This window comes from Biomphalaria glabrata, chromosome 13 (genome assembly GCF_947242115.1).
Source record: "Biomphalaria glabrata chromosome 13, xgBioGlab47.1, whole genome shotgun sequence".
Classification (NCBI taxonomy): Eukaryota; Metazoa; Mollusca; class Gastropoda; family Planorbidae; genus Biomphalaria; species Biomphalaria glabrata.
In genome coordinates, this window is record NC_074723.1 from 22,848,525 (window position 1) to 22,860,831 (window position 12,307).

General features: G+C 31.8%; 1 protein-coding gene across 1 annotated transcript in view; it reads right to left on the bottom strand.

The window, feature by feature from the left end:
* LOC106072728 (alanine--glyoxylate aminotransferase-like) overlaps positions 1 to 12,307 on the bottom strand; it is a 15,286-nt gene continuing 2,979 nt past the window's right edge. The window contains exons 3-12 of the mRNA XM_013233170.2: positions 9,932 to 10,045; positions 9,695 to 9,759; positions 8,844 to 8,944; positions 7,672 to 7,742; positions 6,126 to 6,210; positions 5,045 to 5,140; positions 3,553 to 3,622; positions 2,973 to 3,068; positions 2,341 to 2,423; positions 1 to 769 (exon numbers count right to left, since the gene is read on the bottom strand). Coding sequence (XP_013088624.2) covers positions 625 to 769; positions 2,341 to 2,423; positions 2,973 to 3,068; positions 3,553 to 3,622; positions 5,045 to 5,140; positions 6,126 to 6,210; positions 7,672 to 7,742; positions 8,844 to 8,944; positions 9,695 to 9,759; positions 9,932 to 10,045 — 926 coding nt within the window. The 3' untranslated portion in view covers positions 1 to 624. The remainder of the gene's footprint in view (positions 770 to 2,340; positions 2,424 to 2,972; positions 3,069 to 3,552; positions 3,623 to 5,044; positions 5,141 to 6,125; positions 6,211 to 7,671; positions 7,743 to 8,843; positions 8,945 to 9,694; positions 9,760 to 9,931; positions 10,046 to 12,307) is intronic.

Consider the following 12,307-nt stretch of genomic DNA (forward strand, 5'->3'; position numbering starts at 1 on the left):
TTTAAAGCTTACATCTTTTTATTTTATTCCTCCATAACAACCAAAACAAGCGCAAACTTTTGATAAATGCACATATTTATTAATACAATTATACTTTTGTATGGCACAAACTGCAAGATTATTTACAATTATACACAAGTAAACACACTAAAAATTAATTACCCTGCTGGATTAAATATTGTCAAGCTTATCATATTTAGAAATTGATAATTATACTGGTTGCATCAGTGTTTCTCATACTTGTTATTCTTATGAACACATGTAGGCACCACCTACTAATAAGCATTGAATGAAGCTTAAAAGGTACCATGACCTTTTGGAAACACTTTTTAATAAAATTGAAACAAAATATATTGGTTGAAAAGATGGGAGACTTGTTCTATAACTGAAATGACCATGTTTAATATCAATTAGTAATTAATTTAGTAACAGAAGATCAATGCCATAATCAATGCAAAACAAAAAAAAACCTGATATGTACTTTGAAGCTGACATATATTTTCAGGAGTACAATAAATTAACAATATTTTCATTATTATGTCATATAAACAACTTCACCAGGTTCATCACAGATTTTAGTAATGAAAACAAAACATACAAAACCTAAATATTTGGTGACAAATTTTATTTTTTGATGCTCTCCAAGGCTTCTTCTAATACTCTAAGCACCAGCTGAACATTTTCTGGTCTGCAGTTGTATCCCATAATTCCGATTCGCCAAGTTTTACCAGCTAGATCTCCAAGACCTCCTGCTATTTCAACACGATAACTGCAATAAATTTTTAAAAAGTGAGTTTTAATGAAATCCATATATTTAATGTTTCAAAGCTATGAACTATTTGAAGTAAGATAGAAATTTCAAGGTTTACTAGTTTTAAATAGAAAACAACTTTTAGAAATATTGTTTACAAACTTTCTAAATAAACTTCTCCAAAACCTGTGAAAGAAACTTTTGTTTCTTCTTTTTCTAGCCAGCTTAATTGCTGCTGAGCTGTGAGCTCTTTTGCAGACTGTGCCAAGGAAAAAAAGTGTGCTGTTTTCTTCAGCACTGCTGTACAGGGTGTTGGTTATGTTGGGCTGTAGTGGAAGTAGGGTCTGCCTAAGGTGGATTAGGGAGGGGCATTCAAAGAGGATATGGTTTACGGTTTCAAAGGGGTGGGCGCAGTGTCTGCAAAGGGGTAGTTGTGTGGAGTTTATTTTGTTCAGGTGGTAATTTAATAGTGGTGTGTGTCCTGTTCTTAGTTGGAAGATTGTAGATTGTTCTTTGCGGGGGAGGAAGTCCATTTTGTTAGGCGTAGTCATTTCTTTGTACATGGCTCTGCCTGTGTTTCCTGATGCCCATTGGTTGAGCCACTCCTCTTTGTGATTGTTGACTAACATTGACCTTATGGTGAGGTAGTTAACAGGTCTATCTGGTTGTTCCATAGATGAACCTGCCTTTGATAGCTTATCTGCCTTTTCATTTCCCATGATGCCAATGTGTCCAGGGATCCACTGTAGTGTGATATTGAGATTTAATTTTGATATCATCTGATGGATTATCACAATGAGTGTTGTCAACTCTCTTGGGCTGTTTGAGGTGCTGCTGTTAAGTGCTTGCAGAGTAGATTGGGAGTCTGTAAAGACAACAATATCTGATGGTGGTTGCACTCCTTCATATTTGTTTTCCACTGTCTGTAGTGCTATGGTAATTGCCTCAATTTCGGCTTGGAAGTTTAATTAGTAATCGCCACAGGGTGCGCTTATCTCAAAGTGTTTATTTTTAGGGAAGACCAAGAAGGCACCAAGACCAGCATTGATGGTAGCTTTGAAAGCCGATCCGTCTGTATAAATATGGATAGCTGTTTTTTGATAGCTTTCAATTGAGCTCCAGTGGATTTGATTCTTTTGTTAAGGTGTTATTTAGTAAATGTGTTTTGATGGTTGGTTGTTTGTAGTTTAGTCCGGGTGTAATGTTTGAAAACCTGGTGATTTTTTCTCTGTTATTGGGTAGGTGGTGTTTTAGGGCTAGTTCGTCAGTAAGTTGGATCAGAGTCCGTTGCTTTTTTTGGTTGTGAATAATAGTGGACCCCACCTTGTCCCATGGATATTCTGGTTACAGTCTTCAGACCTAGATGTTTCCTTTTATGTCAGTATTGGAGAAAATTGCCAAGACCAAAAACTTCCTTAAAATGCGGGGACTATATATTTATGTATTTAAAAAAAAGCCTGAGCAAACACTCAGCCGACACTAAACTTTTGTTTACAATATACAAGTCAAGAAGAAAACATTCATTTTTTTTTCAAAAGAGTTAAAAAACATAAAACCAACTTGAGAAAACAAGGTTTTAAAAAAATTACTTTTTCATTGCATAGTCTGTAACATCTTTCCAATTGATGCCAGGTGGAACTTTGATGGTTGTAACACAGGGATTTCTGATTTCCTATGTAAAAGAAATATTTCAATATATAATAAGGCTTGTCTTTGAGTGCAATATATATAATATATATATTGATGACAACTTTTTGTAGAAATTTCTAAAACTATTAATCAAACATTGAAAAATATTGATTTTATATATTGCCTTGGTTGGTGTAATAAATATAATCTTAAATTTTAATTCTGTTGTCATTATCTGTAAATTGAAAAAAAAACAACATTTCAATAAAAACAACATTGCTTTATAGGATGTATCAGTAACACTTTGGCAGCAAAGTGAACACGTCCAGTTGACTTTTGGAAAGTATAAGGTATGGTTCTGATGTAAATTGCACCATTTTCTGTAGCAAAGGTTAATTGGGTTTAGGCAATGAATAGATGCCAAACTTTCCTCAAACTATGACCAGTACCACTTTAAACTGGGTCTATCTGGGGATTTTCTAAAATTTTAAATTAAAAATCCCAGTCTTCACGTGTATGTTCAGAAACTGAATGCTTGACCTTGACGTTACAAGTCCAAAAAAAAAAAAAAAGAATTTCAATTAAGAGATACCTTATTTTTGACTAAGAGTTCAAGACCCAATTTCTCTAGACCTTGGTAAAGAAGCTCTGAACAATCCTTATGATCTTTCCAGGACTTCTCCAAACCCTATGTATGAAAATAATTGTAAAACTAATGACATCATTGGCTAACTCCTTCTTTTCTTCTATATATTAACAGTTACACAAATAATTTCTTTCTTGACAAGATACAATCATATGAAACCAAAGTTATTGGAAAGCTACAGCTTCATTTGTTTTCATCAACTTATTTCCAGCTAGAAGACAACTTTATGAAAGCTGAGTTAAATACAGATAACATCAAAATGAATTTAAATAATTAATACTAATGGAAACTACATTTTAAAAAAAGTATTAAATTAACGACCATGGTAATCTGTTTTCCAAATTATAAACAATAATTTATCATAATATGTAAACTAACAGTTTAATGAATTTTAACAATAATTGATTTTGATTCTGGTAAGCTGTTTATTTAATGTTTAATAATGATTGTTATAATGATTTATAGTTGATTAAATTAAAAAAATACAACACTAAGCATTATTGTTTAAAATGAAGTTTAAAAATACCTCTTCTGCTAACCTTGCCAGACCTTCTCTTAACCCATAAACACTTGTAACCATTCCAGTATGATGGTATCTAGAAAGAGAAATAATTAAGCAATGGTTACTATTACATTGAAGAAGAAAAAGAAAATATTTATAATTTAAACAGAAGCAGGACGTTTTGGCGCAGCTGTTTTAGCACTTTGGTTGTTTAGATGTAAAATGTTTTAGTCACATTATACATGTTCATTTTATTATGTTCTTGAAAAGAATGATAAACAATGTTTTGTATGTGTGTTTGTGTTGAAACATATTTTTTATCTAAAAAACAATAGTTATTTATGTCTATTAGATTTCAGGATTTAAGTTTGTTGTGTAATTATTGTTATGTCGCTAACATTATAATTATAATGTGTGTTTGGGTTTTAATATTGACAAAAAAAAAGATAATAATGATAGAAAAAAAATTATGCAAATTTTAGTGCACACTATCACAGAAAAAAAGGTGAACTTATTATATTTTGTTTTATTTAGGTGAAGTTTGTTGAATATAGAGTAAAAAAATATGAATTGAGAACACTAGTTTTGAATGGCCAGAAGTACAGGTATATGAGAGAGAGTTTAATCAGTTAACGAAGCAGTCATGTAGCAGTAAGTAAGTTAACCAAGTAGTCATGTAGAAGTAAGTCAGTTAACCAAGCAGTCTTATAGCAGTAAGTCAGTTAACCAAGCAGTCATGTAGCAGTAAGTCAGTTGACCAAGCAGCCATGTAGTAGTTAGGCAGTCCAAGGTAGGATAGTTATCAAAGTAACCATATAGCATTAATGGTTAATAGTTAGTCATGTACTAAGTGAATATATACAGAAATTAATGTGATGAATGTGTATTTCAAGACACAGTGGATTATTATTATCTTTTATGTATCAAGGGGTTCAGTTATCAAGTGTGATGTATGCAAGTAGTTCTGAAATCGTTGTTGTCCACTATACAGATTGTGGCACAGTGTCAGTAATGTCATGATTATTAACATCATTGACACACATGATTTATTAATTTATAGTACTTCCAACTTTAAAAAAAAAAAAAAAAAAAAAAAAAAGAAAAAACTGATAAATGTCATTCCAAACCATCCCTATATTTTATAGGGGTGAAGAAAGCATGTCAACATTATAGCCTCAAGTAGGAATGTGATATTCCATAGTTTGTATGATTATGAAATAATATATATAGTATCCTTTCAAATTTGATAGTATCCTTTCAAATTTGAGCCTAAATTTCTATATTTTATTTTTAAGAATGTAATAATAGCATCATTGTTTTATATGCTTTAGATGTTCCCTCTTAAAGATTATTACATCCTAAGTCTAACCTCACTAATGACGGAATATATAAAATATAATAATAATAATGTATAAACAATGCGGAAGTGGAAGTAAAACGGTTGAGAAGCATTTTTGAGATTCCAGTAGTAGATAAGCAAAAGAAATTCTATGTATAAGGTTAGTAAGGTTCTAACCTTCTAGGCCCTTGATCACAAGCCCAATAGTTGGCTAACTCATTGCAGTCAAAGTAATAAGACCTAATTCTTGTCTTTCTGCTTGCAATTTTTTCTCTGCAATGAAAAAGAAATGTTAAGACACAGGAATCAAGAGATTTGAACAGATTAAGCTCATAAACATATTTCAGTCCCTTGTTCTATAGTAAGATGGCGGGAAATTACTAAATTTTAGATTATTGTGCTGTCATTTAAAAAAAAATGATTTTGCTAAAAATCAAGGCAAAGTAATCGCAGATATATCATTCCCTCTTCAAAAAGTAACAAAGCTTTCCTTAAATGAAAAACATGTCATAACTAGAAACAAACAATGCTGAGGTTAGAAAAGTGTTGTGTTCAATGTAACCAACCATTATCTTTGCTCTATATTCCATCTCCAAGCCCCTTACCTTTCAACATATTGGCTTTTTTTTTTTTTTTTTTTTTTTTTTTTTTTTTTTTAATAACTGTAAGTTACAAAGTGAAAATAAAACATTAAGACATTAGCTGGACCAAAGTATAAATAATTTTAAGCTTTACTGCTGAAACAAGTGATGAATAAACATCATATTGACAGGTGATTACAAAGTTCTTGAGAGAAGAATGTGATACAGAGCAAAGCCCCAACAAGGACTTGAACCACGGACGCTGCAACTAAGTACACAATAGTTTAAAAGCCAGACCCAAGAGCCATGGTTTGTCAGACTAGAATAAGGTGAAATTAAAAAAAAATATGTACATCAAAATTGCACACAATACAAGACTGACAATCTAACAAGAGAAATGCATGACATGACTCGTGAATTTTCATAAAGTAATTTTAAATTACTTTCAAACTGGTGACTATCAAATGCTAAATATAAGTAAAATGAAAAAAAAAAAAGCCAAACTTAGTAATTAATTATAATGGAACAAGAATTTCTATATTATAATTTAGTCATAGACTAAAGAATAATTTAAAAAAAACTAAATAAAAATCCTATTACATATAAAATAGCCATGATGTTTTTTTAAATGGGTCTGATAAATGTATTTTCCAGCACAGTTATTGTTATCGTGTTACCTGGCTTTAAGTGAAAATGAAATAGGACTTGTCGCTGGTGGTGCTCCTATCACTTTCTGAGAGCCAGAGTACAAAACATCAATATCTGTAGAGAGAAACAAAAATATCTGCATATAATAAAATATTAAATGTGTCTCTATGTAGTACAATATTTAGAACATTTTATGCCAGTACAAAATAGTCTGATTGCAAAAGTTTCAGATACTTTTAGATGAGCAATAAAAAAAAAATTATGGGATTTGCCACTACAATATACAGCTACAAAAAGTGCTGCTTATAAATAGGTGCTAAGAGTTTTCATAAGCCAGATGAGTTAAGCAGTATAGCCAATGTTATTTCTAGTAAAGCCAGAGGAGTTAAGCAGTATAGCCAATGTTATTTCTAGTAAAGCCAGATAAGTTAAGCAGTATAGCCAATGTTATTTCTAGTAAAGCCAGAGGAGTTAAGCAGTATAGCCAATGTTATTTCTAGTAAAGCCAGATAAGTTAAGCAGTATAGCCAATGTTATTTCTAGTAAAGCCAGAGGAGTTAAGCAGTATAGCCAATGTTATTTCTAGTAAAGCCAGAGGAGTTAAGCAGTATAGCCAATGTTATTTCTAGTAAAGCCAGAGGAGTTAAGCAGTATAGCCAATGTTATTTCTAGTAAACTCAGATGAGTTAAGCAGTATAGCCAATGTTATTTCTAGTAAAGCCAGATGAGTTTAGCAGTATAGCCAATGTTATTTCTAGTAAAGCCAGATGAGTTAAGCAGTATAGCCAATGTTATTTCTAGTAAAGCCAGATAAGTTCAGCAGTATAGCCAATGTTATTTCTAGTAAAGCCAGATAAGTTAAGCAGTATAGCCAATGTTATTTCTAGTAAAGCCAGATAAGTTAAGCAGTATAGCCAATGTTATTTCTAGTAAAGCCAGATGAGTTAAGCAGTATAGCAAATGTTATTTCTAGTAAAGCCAGAGTAGTTAAGCAGTATAGCCAATGTTATTTCTAGTAAACTCAGATGAGTTAAGCAGTATAGCCAATGTTATTTCTAGTAAAGCCAGATAAGTTAAGCAGTATAGCCAATGTTATTTCTAGTAAAGCCAGATAAGTTAAGCAGTATAGCCAATGTTATTCCTAGTAAAGCCAGATGAGTTTAGCAGTATAGCCAATGTTATTTCTAGTAAACTCAGATGAGTTAAGCAGTATAGCCAATGTTATTTCTAGTAAAGCCAGAGGAGTTAAGCAGTATAGCAAATGTTATTTCTAGTAAACTCAGATGAGTTAAGCAGTATAGCCAATGTTATTTCTAGTAAAGCCAGATAAGTTTAGCAGTATAGCCAATGTTATTTCTAGTAAAGCCAGATGAGTTAAGCAGTTAGCAAATGTTATTTCTAGTAAGGCCAGATGAGTTAAGCAGTATAGCCAATGTTATTTCTAGTAAACAAAAAAAACAACGCAACAAAATATCCCACCTCAAAACAATTAAGGTTTCTATTACTACATATCACCCTATAAAAACTTTTTAAAACTATTTTTTTTCGCTAGAGAAAGTAATCATTTTCACTTACTCCAGGCGTCCATAAACAAAGGTCTTCCTCCAAGTATAGCAACAGAATCAACAAGCAATAGTGCATTATATCTGAAAATAAAATTCTCTACTTTCTAAATGACTCTGAATACTTCTGATCAATCAAAGGAGACAGATCAGTTAATGGATTGCCATTTGTGTTAAAACGTGGACTTTGACTTGAAATGTAAACCAGCTTTTAAAGGATGTTAATAAAAAAAAAGGGGGAGTGATTTGTGGTAGTTTAAAGACCAAATAAAATAATAATTTTGTAACAGAAACAGTTGGATTCTACTTCAAGTCATCTTCCTCTGCTATACTGACCTATACTAACTTAACTAATAAATATTTTATTAAATAAAAAAAACAAACTTTCTCTTTTAAAATAGTCTTAGTAGTTGAATAGCAACTATCACCAAAATAAATTGTAATAAATTTTTTTTTTTAAAAGTAAAGTAATAATCATAGCTATTTCAATTTCAAAATGCTACATTTGTATGACATTATTTAAAACTGTCCTGAATCATCTCAGGTGGAATTCAAACCCAAAACCATTTTGTAAATTATCAGTGTCTTAGACATTATGGTTAATAAGGTAAAGAAAACTATTTGTATTAGACAAAATTATCTGGTAATTTTTGCATTGTCTACAGATATTACTAAATAAATATATTCATTGAAAAGGGTAATAACTGTACATAAGACTCATTTAAAAGGGTAATAACTGTACATAAGATTCTAATAAACCACTTATGTAGGCCTACTTCTTATACTGTATATTAATTGAAAGTCAAAAGTTATCAGTGGAATATTTCTGAAATTCATTTCAGAACATAAGCTGGGTTTTAAAATTATGTTAGTAAAGTATTATATATTATAAAATAATATATATAGTATCCTTTAAAATTTGAGCCTTAATTTCTAGTATTATTTTTTTCTTAGAGCCTAAATTTCCTTTTTTTTTCTTAAGTATTTAATTATAGCATCATATTATTTTGTAAATCTTATAAAATGCAACCACACTCAACATTCAATATTATTCAAACCAAATTATTGTACTCTAGATAATGTTAATACTTCAGTCCCTTTTTTTAGTAACAAGTTGAATCTGATCAAAGAAATATAATAAGCTAATTGACTTTTTGTCATAAGGGAATAAAAAGTGTAACAAACTTGTGACAAAGGTCACCTAATCCCTCCAGCGGTTGAGCAGTTCCAGCAGAAGATTCCCCATAAGTTACAAACACTACACTAGGTTTGTGTTCTTGGAGGCCCTGTAGAACAAAAATTTAATGAACATTATAATTGCTAGTCATTATTTAACTTTTTTTTTTTTTTACAAAAAGTGTATACTCTTTTATTCATATATAAGTAAGTTATGCACAATATTTCTAAATTTAAAAATTACACACAATTGCTCAAATTTCGAGTCGAGTTTGCCGTTTCTTGTCGAACACTTAGTGAGGTTGTGACTGAGCGTCGCATGAGGTTTGCGGGACATGTTCTACGTCAAAATGAATTACGCACACCAAGAGTTGCGATAACCTGGAAGCCAAAACGAGGAAAGCGCAAACAGGGACGTCCTCGTATTACCTGGCGACACACCTTCATGGAGGACCTCAGAACAGTGGACACCAGATGGGAGGAGGCTCCAGACATTGCCAGTGACAGATCATTATGGAGACAGCTTGCCGCCCAATGCGCCGAACGGCGCGGGAGGACCTAAGTCTAAGTCTAAGTCTAAGCTCAAATTTCAAGCAGGGCAGCAGAGAATGGAAGCAGGTGGATTTTTAATCCAAGGTCATATATTTTGTCAATAGTTTGAATCAGAAAATATGGTTGTAATGGTAGAATCAACAAACAATAGAGTTTTGAGAGATCATTAACTTAAGATCAACAAATATTCCTAAAGTCCTTTTAACCAGTTTAAGTAGAAAAATATTTAAGAAAAATGTTAAACTGGACTAAAAAGCTCAGATTTTATAAATTTACATAATTAAGATTTAAAAAAAATAGGAATCTACCTTTTCAATTTCTTCTAATGTAAAAACTTCACCGTAAGGGCGTACTAGTTTTTTAACTGTTGATCCTGCAAACAAAAATTAATACAAGACAATCCTTTAATTATATTGAATAGAAATTTAAATAGATTTAAAATAAACTATCTTTTGAGATAAATTATAATTGGATATCAATTCAAAATATCTTTTTTCTACAAACAAAATTAAATGCATACAAGACAAAATAGGAATCAGGCCTACCATTTCTATCAACCATGTCAGCTAATCTCTGGCCCCAAATACCATTTTGACAAACCAATATTACATCATCAGGTTCTAACAAATTTACCACAGAGGCTTCCATAGCTGCATGACCTATAAATAATTATTATCATAAATTTAATAACTTAAGAAAAAAATTATCTTAATGACTTAAAAACCTTTGTTTTCACAATAAAAATGTTATTTGCACATTTTATAAATAAATTATTTAAATAAGTGTAAAACTAATATTAGACAATCAAAATTATTTATTTTTAAGTAGCCTTTAAAGTATTATGTGTGTCAGCACTAAGAGCATCAAGATATACCCCAACAATAAACCATGGGTCACTGCAAAAATAAAACGGGAAATAATCAAAAAGAAAAGAGCATTTATGAGTGGCGATGGACAGACAAGGAAAATTGCTCAACAAAATCTCAACGTCGTTCTTGAGGAAGGGAGGAGAAACTACCGCACCAAACTGGAAGACTCAATTAATACAAGTGACATGAGACAGGCGTGGGGCATCATGAACAAAATGGCAGGAGCACAAGTCAAAATTAAAAATAATCTTGCTACAAGAGACGAAAAAACATTGGCCAACGAGTTAAATGATTTCTATTGTCGCTTCGACACGAAAGATTTTAATTATCCAAGACTCAAAGCCCTTGAGGATGTCAATGTTAACAACTGCTTAGAATTGGCGATTACTAAAGAGCAAGTTTGTAACATTTTCAAAAACGTCAACCCAATGAAAGCTGGTGGGCCTAATGGAATAAAAGGGCGAATCTTAAAAGAATGTGCTGAACAACTAGCTGAACCTTTCCAAGATATTTTTTCTACTTCATTACTAAACCATGAGATACCACCTGTGTGGAAGTCATCTATAATTGTACCTGTGCCAAAGGTTTCCAAACCGAAGGAAAAGAATGACTATAGACCTGTTTCACTTACTTCCATTGTGTCTAAATGTTTAGAAAAATTGGTTAAAATGTTTCTTCTGAATGATCTTTGTAATAAGTTAGACCCTTTACAATTTGCTTACCAAAAGGGTAAAGGTGTAGACGATGCCATCCTAAATATTTTAAACTGTGTCTACAAACATCTGGACTTACCGAACACTTATGTAAGATTGCTCTTTATTGATTTCTCATCAGCTTTTAACACTATACAACTTCATTTACTCATTGAAAAGATGAAAGCGTTGCAGATTAGTCCATACATAATACTATGGGCTAATGAATTTTTGACCCAGAGAGCTCAGAGGGTTAGGGTAAACAATGTTATATCTAATGAACGCATAGTTAACACAGGGGCACCCCAGGGGGCTGTGACATCGCCATTGTGGTTCATTTTGTACACCAATGATTTTCAATCCGATAGTTCTTGTTGCTCCTTCACAAAATTTGCTGATGATGCGGCTCTTCTTGTCCTGCTCTCAGAGAGCTCAGACGTAAATGAGTATTTCAAAGAATTAGAACACATTGAAGAATACTGTAAAGATAATTTTTTATTATTAAATGTAAAAAAACCCAAAGAAATGATAATCCATTTTCGTAGGGACAAGAAGGAAAATGATATTGTTTCTGTAGCTGGAGAGACTATTGAAATTGTGCAAACCTTTAAATACCTTGGTACTATCCTAGACAATAAACTAAATTTTACTGCAAATACTGATTATATCAGCAAAAAAGGGCAGCAAAGATTACGACTACTAAGAAAACTGTCCTCGTTTAATGTTAGCGAAAAGGCCTTGGCTATGTTTTATCACGCTCACATCTGCAATATTTTAAGTTTCAATATCACTGCCTGGTATGGCAATCTGAGCATTAAAAATAAAAATAAACTTAATAGAATCCTAAATGCTGCTGGCAAAATCATTGGCAAAAAACAAACCCCATTTGGGCAGTTGTTTGAGACAAACATCTATAAAAAAGCTAACAAGATCCTCGAAATAAAGAATCACCCTTTGTGTCAGGATTTTGTGATTTTACCATCACAAAAGAGATACAAGACACCGATAGCAAAGACAAACAGACACAAACACTCTTTTGTTCCCCTGGCAATCAAATCATTAAATAAGAACAATCTGGTATAAACTTTGTCACATGTAAATTATGAGTGAGTCTGGTGTGAATGTACACTTTGGTTTCCTATAGTTATGTTTTTTGTTTGGTGTAATGCACAAATTGTAAGACAAATTTCCTTACGGATAATAAAGATTATTATTATTATTATTATTATTATAAGAACAGGAAAGTGGTCAACAGTGAAAATCTATATCTACCTGTGGGCCCAGGTTTAAGAAAAAGACTTGAAGGTTATGTGTAAAAAAAAAACAAAAACAAATCTAGTAATCCTGAATAAATCAGTAC